Below are 25,113 nucleotides of genomic sequence, written 5' to 3'. Positions count from 1 at the left end.
GATAGGTCAATTCACTCTAATATTAAAGTTTATTCCACAATAATGGTTCTCCTGTGGAATGCAAATTAGGTATGTTGTCTATTTGTAAGACACGGAGACAAGAGTCTCTTGTCCACTTTGGAATCTTTGGATTTTGTGTTTTGCCCCTCCAAAAAAAAAATCGCAAAATACCGCAGATCACGTGGCTGCATCACCACGGTCACCAAAACTAAAGTTTGTGTAAGCCTCGTGATTAGTATTCAAAATTGTTGTGTTATTTATTAAATTAAATTGTTTGGGCAAAAAGTGTTCACTAATACCTACTTAAGAGAACGCAACATCTACATGCGTTCTCTCTCAATCAAACTAACTGACATCACAAATTTTCGATCACAATAATCCATTTTACTTTGGTATTTTCAAAATAAAATTAGGATAAATACCGAGGTAAATACTAAATAAACTTGTTATAAAATATAAAGTTAGATTAAATTATCTGGGACATCCCAAGGGCTTTTATTTAGTAAGCAAGTAATATAATCATTTTAAAACACATTTTTGTAAATTTAAAATTATCATTACTTGATAGATTGATTCACTCTAATTTTAAAAATAAAGAATAAAATTGATTATTGTGAACATAAAATTTGCTGTGTTCAGTGTTGTATACTTAGATGGAGACAATAGGATGAGAACGCGGCGTTGTCTTAAGAACTACGTCATATTATTATAGTATCTACCTGTGGATAACGTGTAATTACACGTCGAAGTTTATTAATAATTAAATCTATTTCAAAAATATTATGATAACGTGTTAAACTCACGGTTTACACGGGGAATACGGTGATAATGGAATAGTACCTGTAATACGAAATAGTAAGTGTTGTTTAGTACTGCAGTACGACGAAATTCCGGCGAAACGAGTATTATTATAGGAATGTATAAATTATATATATTGCAGTCCTTATCAATTTTGGTCCAATGAAACACGTCCCCAAAGATTAGGTACAATATTTACTTAAATGTACGTATTTATTTTAAGTACAAGAGTAGAAAGTATTTGTTTAATAAATATATTATGAGCTCAAAATAATTTTTTACTTAACATAGAGCATATTAGGTAAGTACATATCAATTTTGAAACAGGTAAATAATTTAAACTTGAGCATAACTTATTAAAACATATTACGACACTATAAGTGGCACATCCAGGGAGGGTTTGGGAGTTGTAAGCTTCCAAAAAATTTTTGAATAGTTCAATTATAAAAACATTTTCATTAATAATAAATCATTTTCAGATAAAATTTAACAAAAATTTATATTCAATCCTCCCCCACCAAAAAAAATCTGGATATAACACTGGACACTATGTTCACGTAAATTTATCAAGCTCTTTATCTCTACGTTTATCACGCCTCTACAAATGTTATTTAAAACTAATTGTACTTGAACATTATTTACAGTTAAATCCGCATAAAACGTTGATATAATGGACAAGTACTCAATAAAGGCTAAAACCTCAAAATGTTTCAGTAACTACCAACAATACTATATTATTTAAATCAAACTTTATTCGGGTAAAAAACAGTAAAATTAAAATATATATATTTAGAAAAATGCTGAAAAATTGTAATAGTATTCTGGGATTAAAGAATGTTGTTGGGTTGTAAATTTTAAAGTTGAAATTCCACGTATTAAGCAAAGCCATTTTAATTTAATGATAGAATTCATGATAAAAAAAAAACAACAAAGGAAGAGTTTTAAAAATATTTTTAGGTACCTACTGGGATAAGATCTTTTGGTTTAACTTGTTCATTGGCATTATTTTAATTAGATTTTAAGTTTTAAGTATTTTTTTGTTTATTTATTGAGTTTTAAAATTGTACCCACCACCTTAAAAAAAACCTATGTAAGCCTTTGCACTAATACCTAACTAAATCTGATATATAATATTATAATCCTCGAACTTGATATAGTAAAACAGAATGTCGGATACCACGTCAACTTTAAGTAAAACAGAGTGTTTAAAAAGCTTTTCGAGAATATTTAAGTGTAAGCATAAATTTAAATACTGTCTCCGGCCATTATCACGGGCACTATGTTAAGTACTTATATTTTATATTACAATTATTATTATTATTATTATTATACATTACGACAAACTAAAATAATAATTTTACATTCTATGTATTCTATGTAAAAATATACATTGCGTGTAAAAAATTTTAACACAGCACCAATGAAATACCTACCAAGGTTTATACAATAAACTCACTGCATACACTATTATATTTATTCTGTGTTTATTTTACCTATTATATCATATTATTATACATATTTAAACATTATAATGTGTACAAGCTCGTGTACAAGAGTAGTATGTACGTAAGAATTTTTCTCAAGTATACATGCTTTTCATTTCAAAAAAAATTTTTCCGTGAAAACAGTAAATTATTGTTCCTACACCCACTCACTTTCACGCGTTGACTTTTTAATCGTTTATTCGTGTGAAATTATTGTTATAATTTTTCACCGAGCCAATATGACCTACAGAACTATAAATGTCATCAACGGTATGGTGTACATAATAATAACATCGTAACATGTTTCGATATACTTTCTATTCTCTCGAATATCCTATTATCATATCGTAACCATTACGTAAATAATATCGCGTTCGGAAAACACTATAATATAGCCATTATATAGGTACATTAACATCGGATTTACACTATATTATGTGTAGTATAATACATTAATACAGTATACATTATAATACTGAGTGCATACGTTCTACGTTCGTTCTATATATATATATATATATATATATATAAGTAACTATAACACGAGTTACCCATCACTAATATGAAAAGTTTAATCACCATGTTATTACCACTATTGCGGTTTACTCAATTAATAATAATAATAATAATGTTAATACTTTATTATACTGCTACTACTGTTTACCACAATACTCTGTTACTACTACTACTTATAATGTGCTTGTTACAGTAATAACTAATAAGTAATATCTCTGTATCTGTATATCGTTCTAACATGAAGGCACTACTTGTTGCTCGCACACTACCGTTACGTTATCAATACGGGTTTCGGTTCATGATAAAATAATAGACACATATTATTAATTACTACTATTACAATAATATTATTATATAAACATGACGTCAATCGGTTTATATATTGACAATATAACATTGTATACTTTATTTACACACTTTGTTATTATAATGTAATATTATATATTATCTATTATTATAAGTCCTTCCTGAAGAACGTCTTCGCGGACCTCAATGTACCTACGCTTTGTCACAGCGATCGAGGTACTAACTAATCTAATTTTAACTTTATTCCGCGTTTTAAACGATTTACTCACGTCGTCCCATTTCACCACTTTTTCGCCGTCCAGCAGTGCCCGGGGCACGTCCAAAGGAGCCATCTCGCGTGCTCAGTGCCGAACTTGACGGCCGGGCGATTGTAACAACAATTTTAGTTTTCACGCGCCGTCAAACTGGTTCAAACCGGTCGTCTAGCCGGTGACGGCGGCAGCGGTGACTGTGACTGCAGTGGCGTCGGTGGCGGCATCGACATCGACATCGACATCGACGACCACGACCACGATGACCACGACGTTTCCCACGTCGGTGCCGTCATCGCACGTTTCGTGCGGCTTCTATGTCCGCCGCGGTGTATACGTATTAAATTCGAATGAAATTCGTTTCTTTTTTTTTAATTTTATGTTGGTGTTTTTAATTATTAATATTATTTCGTCTGACTGTCACTCACTCTCTCTTATCCTGGAGTTACAACCGACCCGACGGAAACGGCGAAAAAAAATTTAAAATTAAAAACCGACCCGCATAACACCTTATAATAACTTATATAGTCACAAACTAGTAAAGGAGTAACGTGACACGGTCACTGACAAACAACACACAATGCCATCACACGCGCAACACACACGCACGCCGAGGACTGGACACCCGACGATAACGGAACACGCCGACCGTGGTACAGTCGTTGTAATCGTGGTAATATTATAATAATAATAATTATTATTTTTTTTTTTTAAATATCGTCGGCGGCCGGCGGGTAAAAGGCACTGGCGTCGTCGACCCGCGGACGTGTGTAGGTGAGTGTGAGTTATTATGACGAAACCGAACGACTGTCGACCGAACGGATTGGCGAACAACAACGACGACAGACGACAACGGCGACGGCGCGCGGTATGCGTCATGCGAACGACTGCCGAATGGTGGTACTGTGGTACTCGCGGCACTCGGCGACGCGCCGTGCCCGTGGTGGCGAGGTGGGGCGTCGGCGGTGGGCTACGTGTCTGCCGCCACTTCCACCCACCCGCCGGCCGACAAACCGCCTCGCCGCACGACCTTAGTCGCAAGTCGCAACGGCCGCCACACCGCGAGAGCCACGGCACCACGTCACCCGCGCACCACAGCGCGTGTTGCTGCCGCCCGTTGTACGGTGGCTCGCCGGATGCTGGCGAACGACGACGGCGGCTGTAACGGTGACGCGCGCGCCGGCTCGCACGATCTGCCGCCGCCGCGTCCGGATGCTGGAGACCGGCGATAACGCCGTATAATGTAACGCTTGTAACGGCGTGACGCGTCCACAAGACCGCTGCTGGAGATTTCCGCAGCCGCCGCCACTGAGCGTGTATAATATTATTTTATTCTCAGTGACGTGTTATTATTATTATTATCGTCGTCGAAATCACATCGGCTGACACTGACCACCGTTATAATTTATAATACGTAATATTATTATTATTATGTATGTACAACACGGCTAAATACTCGACTACAGCTCAGCTACAGACTATATATATATACCAGCCACTATACATATATTGCATAATAAAATATTACGTAGTATGTACATGACGTACTGATACGCTTTGCACCGTCGTCGACCGCATGAAATCATCCGGGACGATTGAAATTTAAATTAACAATCCACCCCACCCCACCCTCACGCAACCCACGCGGCTGCGACAACGGCACTCGTGTAATAATAATCATATTATTATACCATCATCACACTCTGCGGCGTCGGATACGGCCTTTAAACTCTACATGTGCGCGATATATACGAACTTACGAACGTTAATCCCAGAGAAGTAGTGAATACTTTAATATTAGTTACCAGAGTTACCTGTATGTACTATTATAGTATTATGTGGGTGCTGGAGAATGTTTTTTTTTTTTTAATGTATAGTGTATAAAATGTTTCAACGAATAACATGTTATTAAAAGTTTGATAAATTAAATATTGTGTTATTGGCCCCGCATGAATTCGAAACAATAATATTATTATACAATTTAATATTCGAAGGCTGTTTAGATCCACCGATCTGTTCAGATCTGAGTTGGGTTCCAGGCATCACTAGAAAATACTGAACAATTACTAGTATTGGAACACTAATTGGGTCCTGCATGGATGTTTTCATGTAGGTATATTATGAGCAATATACGATTTCAAGTCATCAGTTTGATGCAAGACCATAAAAGCTAGTCTAATACGAAATAGGTATTAATATCGTTAATCGTACTATCTGGAAAATATTCATGGTCAAAAACACGTACCTATACTGTTGCACGATCATAATATAATTATATTTATAAACTTTTTCGATCAATCAGCATTTTATTTTGAACGCCGCTTCGTGATAATCATAGTATAATCAATATCGTATTTTCATGAACAAACGAATGGCGCGACAGGCGAATTTTTTATGCTGACGATAGAACTCGGGAACTCAAAATACTCGTATAGACCTAAATTATCGCTGATTAAAATCCTAGACCTTACTACCTAGTACAGTACCTACACATTTCTTATTTCTTGACCCAACTAAGAGATTCTTATCGCAGATGAGAGTTTCTATCTTAGTGGATAGTAATGCTAGATTTCCTATTTGTATTAAAATCTACCCTGCAGCAGAGGGCAACATTAAATCTAGCAATAACAAAAAATATACTATAATTCTACACAAAAAATGTGCAAATTTTTTTATATAAACTTTTATGTTTAAATTTTAAAATTCTATATTTAAATAAAACATTTAGATTTTTGTATTTAAGCAAATAGTATTTTTTGGGACTTAAAAATGGTCAACACTACGTATTATGATAAATTTATATAATAAATTTCACTTGAAATATTTAAATTTTCAAAATATTTGGGCGATATTTTTAAGCTTTTCGTGCCATTCTACGATACATTGATAAGAACTTATAAGTCTAAAAAATTATATGATGTAAAGTTATCATGATTATTACTGTATAATATAAATTTATAAAATGTAAATTAAACAAATTTAGATAACGACGATATAATAGGTATACCCCTACGAGACTGTAATCCAATAGGTACAATACTTTATCATATTATTTAACTTTCCTTTTGTAGTACTGATTTCAAATTTTACCTTTCCCTTGTAATAGCTACATTACTACACTTTTAAATACATAATTATTATATTCCTTACCATATGATTAAACTATATTATTATTATTATTATTATTTATTAATATCGGCGGTAAATTAGTTACAATGTTATATATGTATATTTAGTTGCACGATTTGGTATTATTTAAAAACTTAAAAATTATAATGGTGGTGTCCTCATCGAGTCCGCGAGTACTGGGTCTTAGTAAATTATATATAAGAATATGCTAATTGTTGGTATCTACATTATTTGATTTTCTCAATACTATAATCTTGCGTAATGAAATACTACCTCGTCTGTCACTAAGAATATATTTTAGGAAGCAAGATTTTTCTAGCTCCACTTAGTACATTTTTAGAATGCTACAATAGATGCACCCTGTCCGACTTTTTTTAGTAAAAATTATTATAGTAATATTTAGAAATGTACAAATAATGGTTTTAATGCAATTATTATATATTGATAGTCGAAATCATTCGTTTTCATCCTTTATTTTACAAAGGAATTCTAATTTATATCCATAAAAATGGTACCATACTTATCATTAAATAAAATATTATCCATATAATAACCCATTAGCTGTATGATATTTATTTAATATTTTGATTTTATAAAATAATAAATTTATCTACATTGTATAAGTTTAATTACAGGTTGAAACTATATTTAGATAAGCTGCATGATATTAACTTACAATTAATAAAGATTGATAAAACTAATCTATAACATTGTAAACATTGTACTTGCTGCATTGATATATTTTTCTTAGCTGTTAATTTTATGTTTCCACAATTATCTAGAAAATTTTGAGATATTCGATTGTATTACTAAAAGTAATTAGTAATTACTATAACTAAAATTAAAGAAGATAAAATTATTATGGAAAGTTTCAAATTGTTTAAACTGTTTTAAACACTCATTCATCGTATATAAATATATAATCTTTGTGTTCCCTATAATCCAGGAATAACAATAATAATATTATTATTTATTATTACACTAGAAACTGATTTGGATATCACCACGTAATGTTTACGCCTGTAGAAACTTCAATTTATAAACTCAAAGTACTTATATTTAAATAAAATACTTAAAAATCGCAATACCTACTTTACATGATCAACTGAGAAACCTGTGGGTATCATGATTTATAAGCCAACAAAGCCAATAAATTAACTAGTTATAACTTATATGTACCTATGTAGTTTGGTATTTATTAAAATAATTCAAAACTAATAACTTATCTGTAAATTATCTAAACATATCAACAAGATGCATGTTATTATTCATACCTATAAAAGTATAGAATTAAATATAAACGTGACTTATGGATTTCACTTACAAAAATCATATTATAACATAAAAACAAATTAAATAGCAGATAGGAACGCGAAAAAAAAACAATAATATTCTTTCGTGGACCAGAGTATGAACTATAATTGTATACTTTAATTTTTTGCATTATTCATTAGGTATTGAGTAATAAATCAATATATAATATATATAGTCAATATACATTTTTAATATTATGATTATTTTTTAATTTTCGATAACAGATGTAATACTTTATTTGTATACCATTTATTTTTTATAATATTATGAACTATAATATGGTATATATATATATTTTTAGAGCATCACTCTAGATTCATAAAAATGGTTATGAATTTGAGAACCCTATCTACGAAGTTATATGTTTTGTAAAGTTACAATATTATTTTATCGTACATTTAGCCACTAAATGGTCTAGATGATGTAACGATTATTAGGTATACTAACAGTTGGTATTGAAATAATACACTGATCGTTTTTTTTCAACTTGTATTTACTTTAAGTTATAATTTAATTAAGAACAATAAGAATTTTCTACAATTATTTATTAATTATACATTTTTGACAACACTTATATTATAATATCATGTATAAATAGACAAATAGTTAATTATAAAAAAGTGTTGAACAAAAGTACTATGAAATCTAAATTAAATATTGTATGAAAAAAGTTTTCATTAATTTCTCTATTTTTAATATTTCCATTAATAATACTAGTAACAAGAATATTTTAAACTATCTTAATATGAAGCTGCATTATATTGTAAAACCAATAGCTTCTCACTCCTCTTAGAATCTAAAATGAACAATCTTTTCTATTATAATTTATACAGTTTTTGTTGAAAGAACATCAATAACTCATGCTGCATAATAGGTCGGTAAAATCCGATGACTCACCCTTTAGATTAATGTTTGTATATGATTTTATAGCAATTTTTCTACATCATCTGATCTGATATTGTAAACTGTTGAGATAATACATAAATACGTTTTCAAACTATTTCAAATTGGTTGATGAATGTTAGTTTTATTGTTTCGTTTAAAATTATTTTTTAATGGGCGTACATTCAATCTGTAATGTTTCTAGATTGTATTTTGACGAAATAGAATTTCTGAATTTTATTTAGATAAGTCTATAATAACATTTTCAAAACATAACCTTTTTGTATATTTTTATTTATAGATTTATTTGTATTTTAAATAGGAAACTACTCATACAAAGAAAATAATAATGAATGATGTAGATATAATGTTCACGACCTGAATGCTATGAAGTAATTATAATTCAAAAACTGGTAGTATTTTCTATAGAAGTCAAAAGTGAGTACCTATCGAAATCATTGGCTATGACAGTTTGTTGAACATTTCTATCACGTTTCCTTCTTTTTGTTTTGAAAATGTCGACAGTTGTACGTAACATTGTTTCAGGCGTATGAGTACAAGGATGTTGTCATGTTACTATGTTAGTTTATTATGTAAATTGTTTTCTATCATATTTTAAGTTATTTTAAATGTCGATATTGTATTATTTTATAAGCAGTACGTACGATTACATTAACGATGAATACAATAATATTTATATATTTGTCATTAGGTGCCGACATAATTATAAAATACTATAAACATATAAAATTAATTAGATGTATTAAATACCTAATACCTAGGTACTAAAAAGCTGATGGATTCTTATTGATTGATATACACAAATATTATTTATCATATATCTAATGTTATCCAAATTATTGACTGATCCTCTTAATAATTGTTGTCACATTTCGGTATGGTATAGATATCTGTGACGGACATAGATGAGAGATACTTAAATATTCACCTAATAGGAGAATCGATAATATATCTACTATAGTTACTTGAAAAAAGTTAAACTAGTATTTTGTCTTCTGAACACTTAAGAAATTAAACCGAGCCGGTTCATAGCTAGAAAATGATCATGATCAATATTTAAATAAATGCTGCAAAGCTAAACAATTTGCGCTTAATACATTAAATTATATTTTTACTACAATAGACTGATAAATTAAGACAAGGCTCACAAAATAATGAAATAACTATAAAAGGATCACTAATTTAAAGTCATTATACTAACATATTTTTCCCTTTAACCATTTTACCATTTTTAGGGCCTTAAACATATTAATTTCACATGTAAGTGAAAATTCAACTCACAATAATAAATATTATGTATGACAGGGCAAACGCCCCCTCCAAAAATGACCTCAATAATAGGTACACGTTAATATATTTTTTCAGTTTACAATATTCCCATTATTATTTATTTTCAGTTATTTTAAATTAATTTTGAAATACTTAATTTACCTACCTTTATAATTCTTAATATAAAAAATAAAAATGATTAAATTAATAGTTTGATGTCTACCAGAATCGTTATTTTTTAATGAATTAGTTCTTTGTCTATTTATTAATATTAAACATAATAACAAAATAATAAAAAATCCTCAGTTAAATTGTATTGATTTTCCTCGCCGTAAACTATTCCAGGACTTACGCTTGAATCCTTGATAAACGATGAATCTGAGCATTGATTAGTCTATAATTTTAGGCTTTAATCTTCTTTAAAATGAAACAAAATAACAGTTACATTTTTAAGAAGTAAAAACTGAAATACCATTTAGCTAATTTTTATACGTATAGGAACTTAATGCATATTTTTTATAAAGGGACTAAAGCGTTTGCTTATAATTTTATTGTTTAGAACATTTTTTTTTATAGTAGGTATAGGTATAATCGATTATTCATTAAAAATATTGATTGTAAAATATAATAGTATTTGAAATCAATGATTAAAACAATTTAATTGAAAAACTTTCATAAATTATTGTTAAGGTTTATTAATGTTGTATGATTTAATAACATAAATATTTTAAAACGTAAAAACCAAAAATAAATATATATGACAGGAAACTATTACCTATAATCATTTTATACTTAATAAACTTTTTTTTTTTTTTTAATAAATAAAATGAGCGAGTAAAGAAAAACAAGTAAGTATTCAAATTTGTCTTGTGTCAAAAGTACGAAAGTTGAGTACTACTCGTATATTATTTGTATTACTGTGTCAGCATGTCATAAAAATACAGGTGTTATAAAAATCATATGTTTAAAATTAAATGTTCATATTTTGTCATCATATAGTTTATTTTATAAAATAACAAATGGGATATATTGTTTGGGTTTTTCATTTCAATCACATAATACATTTAAACATTTTTAGATAATCCATAAAAATTAACTGCCAAAATTTGTGTATTCTACTTCAAATTTCAATATATTAAACAATATGTAAAAGTTATACATAATAATATATTTAATATATAATAAATAAAAATAATATATATTATATATAAGTATACATCAACTATCAATATCATTCATTCATACACGTAATTGAAAATATTAGAAGGTACATATTATATAGGCTCATTGACTTAATAATTTTTTAGATCTATATTAGTAATTATAAAGTTTTATAAGATTATTTTATCTAAGATTAGTGCTGTTATATTTTTTAAGGAGTAATAATTATTAAAGTTACATAATAATTTAATATAATATATACAAATACGTATAGAACTTGACTTGTATTTTTAATTAAAAATGTATTAACAATATAAATATATAATATACGATTAATCGAATTGATTAACTAATGGAATAACTCATTATTATTTTTATAAAATTGAAAACAATAATATTAATATTGCTTTAAATTCTCTTCTCGTCCTAACACGGTGTCCTGACCTACTAATTGTCTTACTCCCACTGCTCCGCATCATGAAATACTATCAATAACTAGCTCTTTTACTCAAGTAATCAGTCTTTTTACAATTTAATTAACCTATAAACTTAAAATATATTATTGTTTTATTCTTTATTAATGTTATAAACATAATTAAAACTTATTATAGAATACATTTACAATTAACACAATTTAAAAATAATAATAATAATATTTTAAATAGTTTTGATTGACAATTTTTAAGTCCTGAATTTTATGTCTAGAGTTTTTGTATCATATAAAACTAATTAAACGTAGATAGTCAGGTAGGTACATTTTTTTATACATAATTATTAAAAATAGTGGAATACAATGACTGTTATATAATATTGCTGATAATGATTTTCTAGAATGGTAAATTAAATCTTTAATTTTTGTTGTTTCTCCTCTCGTATTTATTTAATGGGATTATGAATAGAAAATTCCGTAAAAGCGTTATACATTTTTTTGTAAATGGGTATTAAACTATTTTATTACCAATTAATTTATTAGCAAACAAGAAATAGTTTATTTGTCAATGAATAGAACGTTTAGCAGCTGATATAAAAATATTACTTACTGCCCTATTAAATGTTTAATCTGATATATTTTTCGTTTGCATAAAACGCATTGCATAATTTATTATATACAAAAAAATAAACTAATAAAAAAAGCTCAGACATAGATAAAAATAACTAATTAACTAAAATCTTAAATTTTCCTATACGAATATTTTAATCAATTAATTTGATTGAACTATGTATATACTACGATATGTTATATCTATGATAAGTTTGGTAATAATTAGATTTTTTTCTTTCTAATAATATTGTACTGTACATTTAATTAAACAACTATAGTTATATAGAATAAAGGCTATTAGTTAAATCTGGGATGAGAATATCTGAGTTGTACTATAACTCTAATTAAAGTCCTGAAAGTGTATGACAATATAATATATTCAATATTGCTACCAAAATAGTCATAACTAATAATTTTCGATTGAGTATCAATGTATCTAATTTGAGTAGTTATTTAGAACTCTAAGAGGCTTAGTCGATTGCGAATTTAATTACTGTAGGTATCTCTTGAAATACATCATAAACCACGTATTTTGTGATTGCATTCATCCCTCTGTGTGGTATATAGGTAGGTACTAAGATATTTGTATTGCTTGATATATAAAAGAATAAACTAATTGATACTTATACAATTATTTATAAACCTAAGAACACACAATATCTATATACTGAATTTATCATTCTCAAAAGTCGTTTTTAAACGTTTATTTCTATTTCACGTATTAATTCCATAATATGTTCATATCATATATTTTTCGTATACTGTACTAAATATATTTGATACCATTTGAGTTATATTTTTTTTCTGATCTAAAAAGTGATCGCGAATAAAAACGCATCTGCACAGCTAGTTGAATTGTTGCACAGAAACAGAGAAACAATAATACATTCGTTTCACCCGAGGGTCCTATACTCAAAATTCTAAGGATATGCAACGCATTGTATGTATACATGATATAAAATCGTATATGCGAACGCCATTTAAATACGTTCATGTAATATCATTTGGTACAGAATACTACAGTATCATTGAGTACATGCAGATATATATATATATATATATATGCTCAATGGTAATACATAGGTGCATATTCTTTGACATTTGTTAACGCAGTATTTCGAGAATAAGACTCAATAGAATCCAAAACGACAGTGATAATTGTTTTATATTATTCTTTAAAATACCAAAAATAGATACAATCAATAAATAAATAAAAATGCTATCCTAATACTTTCCAATCACGTAAGAAATTAGGCGTGATTTTTCCAATAATATTCAAACTGGCTGTAAAATACAGGTCATAAAATGATCAATAACATTTTATTACTGAATCCGTGTAATATAATTATGTAGCGATTTCATATAAATAATGGAACTTATTGGAAATTTCTAAAGTATATCGGCATTTTTATTATTATTATTCAGTGAATAGCCACTTACCTAATTAGATTATATTATTCTACACCTTAGCATCAGTACAATAGATAAATTATATTTGATATACACCATCTCCAAGTCAATATTATTTTATTTTTTTTTGCATTTTATAATATGCGAAATTCTTGAAAAAGAGTCAGAACAAAAAATATAACATTTTGACCAGTAGGCGAATGACATTAAAATGATATAGATAAAAGTTTAAATATATTAATTGCAACATTAATTCAAATCATCTAAAAATAGTATGCAATTTTATAAAAAATAAACGCATTATAGTATTGACATTGTTTATCTATATTGCTCGTCAAGCGTATATACGATAAAAAATGGACATTGTGTCCCTCAGGGCCTATATAGCTACTACGACATTACTAAAGTGATCGGCAGACAACAGTGAATGTTTATGATAATGTTCTCAGAATGTGAGAATTTTGCACGCGAACGTATTATTTGTATAATACGTGTTATGGCAGTTAGTATTTTTATGTTAGTACACATACCTATGTGGCTATGTTTCAATAACATAACATAATTTTTGTTCCATTTGATCAAAAAGTAGTACACATTATGATATCTAATCCCAGACGGGATTGTATATTTATCAGAACAATGAAATATATTTATGATGTACTAAACCAATGATAAACAAAGATTAATATTAATTGAATCTGTATCTTTGCAAGTGGACTTGAAGGTACATAATAAAGATAATATTAATATATTTTTTATAATATTTTAATGCTTAACGGTCACCGTAAGTATCGACTATCGTTCGTGGTTTATGGATCGGAAAAGCATAAAACATTATAGGTTATAAAACAATATTAACTTTTTAAAAGTTATGCTTATGACACAACAAAGGTAGGTATACAACGAAAAATAATAAGACTCGATGTATTTATAAACGTGCAAAAATTGATTTTGTCCAAAAATTCTGTTGTTTCCAACATCTTCCAATTAATTTTAAAAAAGTATTCACTAAAAATTATTGTTGGCTCCACTAAGTACCAACTATATATAATTTACGATTAGAACCACTCTCCCAAAGTATAAGATAAAAACAATTTTATACAATATCTTAAAACTTAAAAGTAGGTAACACAATATACACATCCGTAATACATACGTACAATATAATTATTTACGTATTTTAATATAAAATTGCATTAATAATTTTAAAAATATTTATATCAATATTGTAATTTATTTAAATAATAAATTATTCGATACTAAAAAATTAATCAATAATATTTTAGAAATTAAATCATTAAAAATATTATTTTGTTGGCTTATGCGAAAATTGAAAAGTAAAACAAAATAGTTAAAATAAAATGTATGTTTATTTAGGGATTTATTAACAATTGCATATACCTAATTACACACAACTATAAATTTGGTTTTATTTAAACTCGAACATTACTTATGTTAATACTGAATCTCAATTTTATTATATTTGCTCGTGGACCCACGAATCCTTGGTCCATAGGACTTCTTATTTTCAGAGAACTACAAAGCAATTTATATATTTAATAATAAATTACGATACATAAATCTCTTTTAATTGTTCTCGGGTTGGAGTTTTTCGGGACAGATGCACCGAGAATGGAACGTTCATTTTCCACAGCATATTATCTTACCTATTTATCATCGAGGAAAAAATTGGTTTGAATGACATGTATCTACATAATATACAAGAGAAATATGTTTTGCCGTAAATATCAATATAGTTATTCTTCAACAATTCATCGCGGAAGGTTAGAAGAATGCCATACAGTCCAGTATGATAGTATGCCACTTTCCATTATCTCATGGCCACTTGAAAATTTCAAACCCACCGGCATGGGGCCTCTTCATTAACAAAACATTAGAATATATTTATTTTCTTGATACTAAAAGCGTTTGATTATCCATCTAACAAGTCTGTGCTGAATACCGTTGGATTAATCATGATGAAAGTTCGGTATTCCAATCAACCAACTGTAAGAGTCTGATGATTGAAATTTGGAATACTGTTTGACGGGGGGAAATAATTGCCCCGGTGTGGCAAATTTTATAGTGTTTGATGGAGAGAAAAATGTTTGAGAATCAATATAAAAAATTTTTTAAGCGGGTTAGTAAGTGGATGTCGCTTTGCAGTACATTAGGTATAGGTTATAAGTGGGTTACTGTAATGGATGGTATTAAATTTGAATTCAATGATGTAATATCATTGCATACTAAAAACGATTCTGAGTAGAGATGGTTTATCAGTCTAGCATATTATGTTATACTATATGAATTTTATTGTTATAATTTCAAGAGAAAAAACGTTGTCCGTAATTATTAAATATTATAAAATCGTACTTTTTTCTCCTTTAACCACTTTTATTTCGAGTACCATTTCGAAAATCGAAAAATGACCTCTCTAAAGTACCAGCTCAAGAACATTACTTTAAGAAAAGATGCTACGCTTGATACTTTTGAGCAAGTTTAGAAGGGAAAAAAGTGTTTACAGAATAAAAAAAAGAAAAGAAAAAGAAAAAGAAATAAACATCATTGTAAAACCAATACATTCCTAGCTCCACTTAGAATCTAAAATATATACTTATATCATTGTAATTATATTTTCTTAAGGGCGGCAACACAGCTTAACGCGGCACTGACCATTAGTATCAAGAAAAGGAACATAATATACCTAGTGGCTAGTAATATTTTGTGAATGGAGAGATCACCGACAATGGCTTTGAGATTTTGAAGCGGCCACGAGCTGATGAACAGCTACATACTCCCACAAAAGGGTCTGTATATGATATTCCTCTGACCTTCCGAAGAGTTATTGAAGAATCACTATGTTGATCTTTACGGCCATATTAGCATAATTATTCTTTAATTTTGTATGTAGGCACATGCTATGTGAACCAAAATTCCACTTGATGATATGGTAATTGATTACATGCTGTGGAAAAATTAACATTTTATTTTCGGTGCACCTGTCCCGAAAAAACTCAAACCCGAGAAAAGATAGAAAAGATTTATGTATATAATGTAAATTATGATTTAAAATATAGATTACTAAGAAGTTCTCTGAAAAGAAGTAGTCCTCAGACTAAAGTATTTGTGGGTCTGTGAGTAAATATAATAAAATTGTTAGTAAATTTGTATAATATATATAATATGTAATGTTCAAGTTTAAATAAATCCACATTTATATAGTAGTGTGTAAAATATACCATAATATTTATAATTTTACATTATAAAAATTAACATTTTATTTATAATTTTTCTTTACTTTATAATTGGAAAAAAATATATTTTTCATGACATAATTCTAGACATCTATTTTATTGATTCATTTATTACTCTAAAATAACTTATCAATTGAATACATTTCGTCTACCACTGTAACTATTATATTAAATTTCTGCGGTTCCCAATAAAAGGTCACGGTTTACGCCAACATAACGTCGTGTGTCTCGTTCAGTCTTTCGAGCAACCATCTGTAGCCGCATTTCGGCCAAATTCTTCTGCATGCTGGCCATCCGCTCATTGTAATCGGTCGTTAGTGCCGCTGGTCCCACCGCATAGACCACTGACGAGTCGGTGAAATTGGGGGTCTCCACTGGAACTGCAGCAGCGGCTGGTTTACACTTTTCCGGAACAACCTTTACAAACAGTCCCGTATCGGCTTTCGAGTTTTTTTCGTAATCCACCGTCACTGTCCAAACAATTCAACGACAACAGTACTATGTTAATACTATACAACAATATTATAATGCATCCACGCCAATAAATGATATTAATGTAGGTACACTTGTTAACAAACGTTTAAACAATGTGGTCATTGCTACTTGTTAGATATAGGATAAATATTATATTCATACCGGACTTGGACGAGTGAAATGGTTTAATAAAGGACAACTAAGTTTGTTTTATAAGCTAAATCAGTCATGCAGTTCAAAGCAAATATATCTAATCAAGTTAACCATTACACTATAATAACAAATAACAATACTAAAATACCTTAACTCTAAATTTTTTACAGACATTTGAATTTTGAAGTATACTTTGTGAGATGGATATTTAAAATTTGAATGAAAAATAATGATTATTGGTATTTTGTTATAATTTTAAAATATTATCTGTAATACCAATTTGAATATATACTTAGTAAATACTAAATATAAGCTGACTACAGTCATCTTCGCTCAAAATCGTTTATCGTATGCAATGATTTATTATTGAATTGAAATTTGACACATTTATTGGAGGATATATTCAATGAAACAATGGCGTAGTATTTTTGAATTGCTTCTGAAGTGGGATATAACTTCATACTATTATCCTAGTCATTTGAATCATGACGTTACAACACTCGATATACGTGAACTAAACTGCAGTGTGTTGCCATTTTTATAGCCTTTTAAGTTTTAAAGTTCTTACTGGATTCCGGTAGAAATCCATTAATTATTTTTACTAAATTGCTTATTATATTATTTTTTTAGTGTTTTGTAGCTTATATAAAATAAGTTAACATTCTAATTATTTGATATTATATAAATTTATATAAAATATATTATAGAATATAGCCATATGGGTAATATATATTATATATAGATAAATGTATTCTTTAAGAATTCAAATATTGAACAGATTATACTGTATAATGTGTATATAAAAATCAATGTTAAAATATTGTAAGAAAGTACCTAATCAAATATTTTACGTATACCTTTCACGATGTCACTAAGGAGCATGGGAGCCAAGTTGGCAATAACGCTCGTCGATGGATTCAGTCCGGGAGTGGAATTAATCTCGATCAAATACGGAATAAAGTTTTCGGTGATCAAGAAATCGGCTCCGAACAATTGAAAAGTTTTGTCTCGGTAAACTGTAGTGTCCGTAGCGGCCTGTAATACAGCATAAACACATTCGCACATTCCGGGAAATATCAATTCATCCCATACGTATTCTTGTCCAATTTTTCTGAAATTAAAAAAAAATTATTTTAATTTAAAGGAAATAATAACAGAATTTATATTAAATATTTACATGGTATTTATTTTGACACAGAAAAATAATAAAAATACAATTAGCCATTATTGAAATTAATGTTTTCGAATTTATGATCTAAAATTCAGCTAAAAAAGCCCTAGAAACTCTTAAAAATGTACCATAAAAATCAATTTAGTTACATAAATAAGAATAAATATTAAATTTCAAAACAATTCACGACTATAAGTAACTATGTAATATGGAACCCACATGGTTCATTCAACATTCCATATTTAAACATCCAAAAACTGTCATTACATTTTATTACTTTTTTATAAAAATATTGAGGTTAATGCAGGTAGATAGGAGAAAAGTGTATTTTACGAAAAAGGTTATCACAAGTAATGTAAAAATAAAATGTTAAGAAGAGTATTCAAATAAAAAAAATGTAAACTAAAAACTACATATTCTTCTGAATTATTATACCGTACGACAACTTTGCAATTTAACGCAAGCATTATATAACATGTATTAAAGAAAAAAATGCAAAAGTCATTAGTAAACATCCACCAAATCCTATATCTATAGTTATTATTTTAGTCACCTCACTATTACTCATGTTATAGGCGACCTCATATACATTTTAATTCGTTGTGTTCATTATAAATTGTCATTAGTATGAGAATACGGGAATGGTACATATGTGACGGGATTATTTTACAGATATATCTTAAATTATATTTGTTGATTAAATATTTTATCATGAATATTTTAAGCCATATCAATTATTTATTTATTTATTTTAATTCAAAATTGAAAATTGAAAATACAGTAATAAAAAATGCGAATCAACCGATTTATCAAGTATGTTTTAATGAAGGATTGGAATATTGCCTCCAAATTAAAATCCGGATAAGCGTTGCAACGTACTATTAAAACTATAAAAATGAGATTTTTTTGATTAAAATAGAGGTAGTCATGATGACTCTTTAATCTTTGCGATATGGTGGTTTAATCCAGTTATACCTCAAATGGTCTTGCAGCTCACTGTAATTCCACATGCACTCATCGGGTACTAGTGGATTCCGAATTTTTCGATATTTCGTTTGTAATCTGACATTGCTGAGATGAATTGATTCGTCCATTTTTTTCATGGAGAAAGTGTTGGCACAAAATCGAACGTAACCCTCTCTGTAAAAAAATTATAAATTTTTATATAACCATATTGATACATTTTTTTAAATTAATAATAATATTGCATGTATTACTCTTATTATTTTCTAACTATTACAAACGATAATCATATCATATAATGTATTACATAATATGCCATTCGCGTACTGTAAAAATAAACTTACTCTAACTTTGTATACTAACTTGTACATCCACACAACTACTGGTCTCATATTGGTCACTAAAAACCATTGTCTCAAATCAATCTTACACGTATACACCAAGAGGGGTCTTTCTAAAAATTATTTTAGCTATTTTAAGTCAGTATTTCGAAATAACATAGATTATTTTTATCTACCTATATATTTCTGTAAAACATAACTTTTTCTAAAGACATTCGCTACAGTGATTTTTTGTTTTATAGTGTGCAAGTCTCTGGACAACATAATTCCGTGACCAGAACAGTTTAACGTGGGTTTTATTATCCATGTATTGGTAATCCCATCTATATAATATTGAGGACAATATGTTTTCAATTCTCCAAGTAAATATTTACACTTGGCATAAACATCTAACTGTACCATAACATAATATTATAATTACTACTACAACGTTCAAAACCACTCCGCTGGTGTGGATAATACGCGTGTGTCTGGCTGATTTGTTATACACAGAAGTTTATGTATATAGAAAAATTCTGATGTTTTGTTATCAATAACAAAGTAAGTCCTTGGGTTTGGGAAGCTGGTTATTATCGCTTAAGTTAGTGTGGTAAAGGCGGTAAAGTGTACCTACATTTAGTGTATAGAGAGTAATTTTAATTATCTAGTTTAAGCAGGACAATTAAGTGGTATATGAGTTCTATTTCTAAAATTGAAAATATTTTCAGTTGTTGTATTATTATACATGCAATAGTTTTAATATAATCAATAATAATATATTCTAATCCGGTGTACCTCTGATCTTTGGGTTTTTGGATGTAGAATAGATATAGTCATTGGGAGACAAAAGCTTTCATATAATTTTTCTACGCATTATATTTTAAACGTTAATTTACTTCTAATTCATATATATACTCGTGATCAAATTTGGCGTCACTATCGATGATCAGTTTTGAGTAATAAAACATAAATTCGTTCCATACTTTTTTTTGATTCTTCAACTTCCATATGCCTGTTTCTGTATTACCAGTTTTTTGCATATTCAAAAATTTAAATAAACTTAATTTCACAAAATCAATTATTTTATATGGTATCTGGTGAGGAAAGCAATGTTATTATTTTTGAATAGACGCAAAGTTACTATGAAATTTAAACTTACATTGCCGTTTTCTGTAAAAATCATCTTATTATTCTCAATAGCTTGTACTATTATTTTCAGTGTGCTTACTAATGCTGTTGTAATGTAATCTTCCACAAATGCTTCACTATCTGCTTCCGATCGAATATAATGACATCTTGGAAACATCAAACTTGACAGAGAATTTTTATGATATTCCAAACATTGCGCTAAACCATCCTGTATTTCGAAATAGATATTTTAACCTTATTTCTAGGTGGTACCTAGTTAATCAATTTTGAAATACATAACTATTATGGTCGATGAAGGTATGGTTGTATTATATTATTCAAGTATATAATTCATTGCAGGTTGTAAATTGAGAATATATGGACAAATTGAGTTTAAAGGTAAGTATTTAAGAAGTTGGACTAGCTCAAAATTAGCTATTTAAACAAAAATAATGATTTCAGATATTTTGCTCCAATTAAAAAATGTTTCATGGAGACTTTAAATTTTTGCCATTATACGTACAATAGGGTGATGATTCATCAAGCATGATCTCCCCCATATTTCACTTTAAAATCAATTTATTCGAATTTTGTTTTTATTTTTTAGATTTTTTAAATACTGTCGAGTCACAAATCGCGATAACTCGAACCTCGATAATTCGAAAAACTTGACAACTTGAATTTTTTTTATACTCTCCTATTAATTAGTTAAATAATATATTGAATAATAAATATATCGAAGTGAATATATTTTATACCCGTTCAATTTCGAGTTATCGCGAGTTGGCTGTAGTATATACTTAAAGAACATTTTTTCAAATTCTTGAAATTTTTATACTACTTAATGAGAATTTTGTAAATTTTCGTTTCTCAAATAAGACTCTCCCTCTTTTTACTGTAAATTGTACACATTTTTTTATAAAATGTCAATGTAACTATTCAAAAAACACTCTATATGGTATATTATAATTATAATTATCAAGCTATTATTAATTTTTATTATTTACTATACGCATGATTGATGTTAATCTATTTATTCACATAACTCTACGGTACTTATAAATTAATAATAGCTATTCACATAATTATATATGAAATAATATTACAATAACTATTATACTAATATGCAATTTGTTTTTGGTAAAAAATTTAAAAACAGATAGCCTATCCAACAATTCAAAAAATCAATATCAATTAATATTGTGAGAATAATATAATTTATAAATGCTACTTTCTAACGTGGAAACAAGTAAATAGACGACGATGGTATTGCTAAGATAGTTCGAACGAATACCTTAAAAGAATCAATTTATTGGAAAATAATAATAGGTATAAGGTATAGACTGTATAGAAGAAACTAAAAGTATGATTTGGTACGTAGGTATCCATTTTTTATCTAGATGGCTTATCTTTCGAGGTAGGTACTACCTATCATCTGTGTCAAGTTATATTATCTTAGTAGTTAAAATAAATAAAACTAACATTAGGTACATTTATATAATAAAAATGCCTATACCAATATTATAATTCATTATTAAAATGTCTGCTTATTTCCCCTCCTATAACAAATCTACCAAGTAAGTGGTTTTGTAGTTTAATGCATCATGCAAAAAAGTAATTTATTCTTATGATCGAAAAAGTTCAATCAAAAAAGCTCTCTCAACCAAGATCAACTCAAATGAATTAGTTTTAAAAAATAAAAAACAAATTAATTTAGATGAACATAGAAAACTTAAAGTTATTTAATAATAATTACACAAAGTATTTTAAAATTAAAACTAGTTTTAAATAGGTACACTATAAGTAGGTTACTTTGGTACAAAATATGTGTCTTGGCATCTGACTGATGGATGTTAATTTACTTAAAGTGGCCCAATTAATCAACTGTTTTTTAGTAACGAAAATAAAATCAGATTTTTTATTTTTTAGAATAGTCCACGATTGCATGTTTTTGAGACGCTCCAAGGCGTCATCATTTTTATTGATTGACGATTTCAGCGGGGGTGATTCAAGCCAATTAACCATGTATGCTTAAAAATTTTAAATTTTATGAATTGTGTATGATACATAAACTATAGTAAGATAAGGTATTAAGTTTTTCTGAAAATTTGAATGTCATTAAGATATTTACGTGCTGATTTTAAATAATTCAAATAATTTATTGGTGGTCTGGTAGGATCTCGTTTTTCCACCCAACCACGATTTTTCAGCTCTAGGGAAATCGTTGGGAAATATCCTAATACCGAAAATATTTTTTGATCCTGCAAAATCCATAAGAATCTAAATAATACATTTAATAATATTCAGTACGCTTAATATGATTGATGGGAATTTCAATTACATAATATTTTATCAGTCGTATTAAATATATTTTGATTTTAATGTTCTTATTACAATATTTAATCTTTTTAGCTATTCTAAAGTACCTTTATAGCTTTCAATGTCTGATTATTGACACTCGTCAAGGATTCAAAATCTAATGTTAAATCTAATGTATTTAAATTTAATAAATTGTAACTGCACTCTTTTATCAATGCACTATGTAGTTCTTTAATATAGTTTTTAAAATTTAGTCGAACTTGACATTCTTCTTTAAATTCCAAAGTTTGGTCCAATCCGTCTTGTTTATCATTTTTTTTAATATTGTTTGTGGTTAAATATTTTTTTACCTCATCGTCAAATTCTTTATTTGGAATGGCAGAGATTTTTTTAGTTTTTTTAAGTGCATATAATTTAGTTTTATCTTTTTCGTTTAATTTTTTTTTTTTTTCATACCAACGCAACAACATCTTTCTTTTGTATGTGTTATTATTAGAATTCATTATGTATTGTTTCTTCTTTCGGATTATATTAGTTAATAATTCGTATAAATTTTCTATAAATTTTGTAAATAATTAAATATGTATATTATGTTAAACTTATAAATGTAATATTCAAGATTTGATTTAGATGTCCATATCCATAGTAATTGATACAAACATTTTTAACACCTATACAGTAACTGATTTATCATACTATTATTATTTTTTGGACGAAAAACGTATGTATGAATGTAAGGATCTTTGTAAATAATTATTATTATCTTTTTAATACGTTATTGTTAAAGACAATTATTTACACAGATAAATTTTTTCATAAATAATAGTGTTCATTTTTGCAATTAATAACTATTGTTAATTAAAAGTAAATGATAAAAAAATATGCCATTTAAAAATTTGGATAATAAGCGCCTTATTATCCAAGTATACTTGAATTCAAAATCTAAACAATATACTTAGTGTTTTTTTTTTTTTTTGTGCATTTTATGAAATAGTTTCAATGGTGCACATATCTCACAAAAGAATATATGTGGCCAGCCATGGGAGTAGTGCGTTTCACAATATCGGGAAAAATGCGTTAGTTAAAAATTTAAAAAATTATCGACATTAGTCTGAATTAGTATATTAGATACTGTTATATACCTATATTTTACAAATTTTGAACAATATCAATAAATTATAAACATGTCTAGAAGCATTAAGCTACTTACTAGTAAAAATTATATTTTAATATCTTAGATTAGAAATTACTACACTAGAATACGTTAATTGTAATATATAATATAGTGGTACACTTAAGGGGGTGGGGTTAACTTTAAACTTACGATATATCTACAACGAAACACACTAATATAATATTTACCAAGGCATAACGAAGAGTTTGAATTATTGTTCATTAACAAAAGCATTAAGGTAGGTGGAAAATACATTATTATAATTCTGATTATAAAATCATAACACAGGTATTCTAATATAATATAGTTCAGCCGGTATTTTATGAAACATTATTACTTTATTAGTGTTATTAGTGTTATTACCAATTTATGTAGTCGTACACTTTTTTCACATTAAATGTATAATGTATATCTTGATCATAATAATTAAAATAAATTTCACTCAACTATTATAACAGCTAGCTTGTAAGAAAAGCAAAATAATAATAAAAAATAGAATAAATCAATATCCCAAATACCCTAGATACTAGATACTGCCAATAATGGTGACGAGTCTTACATGAAAAAAAACTTA

At 28.0% G+C, this 25,113-nt stretch overlaps 2 protein-coding genes across 2 annotated transcripts in view; both read right to left on the bottom strand.

The window, feature by feature from the left end:
- The window catches only part of Plc21C (Phospholipase C at 21C), a 58,495-nt gene extending 54,245 nt beyond the window's left edge, over positions 1-4,250 (bottom strand). The window contains exon 1 of the mRNA XM_015509446.2: positions 3,374-4,250. Within this exon, the coding sequence (XP_015364932.2) occupies positions 3,374-3,436 (63 nt within the window). The 5' untranslated portion in view covers positions 3,437-4,250. The remainder of the gene's footprint in view (positions 1-3,373) is intronic.
- A 12,755-nt stretch (positions 4,251-17,005) lies between these two features.
- LOC107162490 (tubulin glycylase 3A-like) lies at positions 17,006-23,868 on the bottom strand. Its single transcript, XM_015509425.2, has 10 exons — positions 23,473-23,868; positions 23,178-23,307; positions 22,859-23,076; positions 21,078-21,275; positions 20,815-21,012; positions 20,116-20,332; positions 19,962-20,052; positions 19,611-19,775; positions 18,322-18,575; positions 17,006-17,307 (listed from the first exon to the last, which is right to left on the bottom strand). Exons 1-10 carry the CDS (start codon positions 23,866-23,868, stop codon positions 17,006-17,008), a joined length of 2,169 nt encoding a protein of 722 aa, XP_015364911.2.
- Between the last annotated feature and the right edge of the window lie 1,245 nt (positions 23,869-25,113).

Source organism: Diuraphis noxia, unplaced genomic scaffold (genome assembly GCF_037042655.1).
Source record: "Diuraphis noxia isolate RWA-SAM2 unplaced genomic scaffold, SU_Dnox_SAM2 contig0002, whole genome shotgun sequence".
NCBI classification, from domain to species: domain Eukaryota; kingdom Metazoa; phylum Arthropoda; class Insecta; order Hemiptera; family Aphididae; genus Diuraphis; species Diuraphis noxia.
Note: the sequence above shows the minus strand (reverse complement) of the source record. Positions and strands in the feature narration are given on the sequence as shown.

Bases quoted from the DNA above. Each gene is read 5' to 3' on its own strand.
- LOC107162490 (XM_015509425.2), bottom strand. From the start codon at position 23,868: ATGAATTCTAATAATAACACATACAAAAGAAAGATGTTGTTGCGTTGG. The intron at 21,276-22,858 runs GTAACCTACTTA...TTCGAAATACAG, and splicing joins GACACATATTTTGTACCAAA to GATGGTTTAGCGCAATGTTT. The intron at 21,013-21,077 runs GTAAGTTTAAAT...TTTCCTCACCAG, and splicing joins TTTTTACAGAAAACGGCAAT to ATACCATATAAAATAATTGA.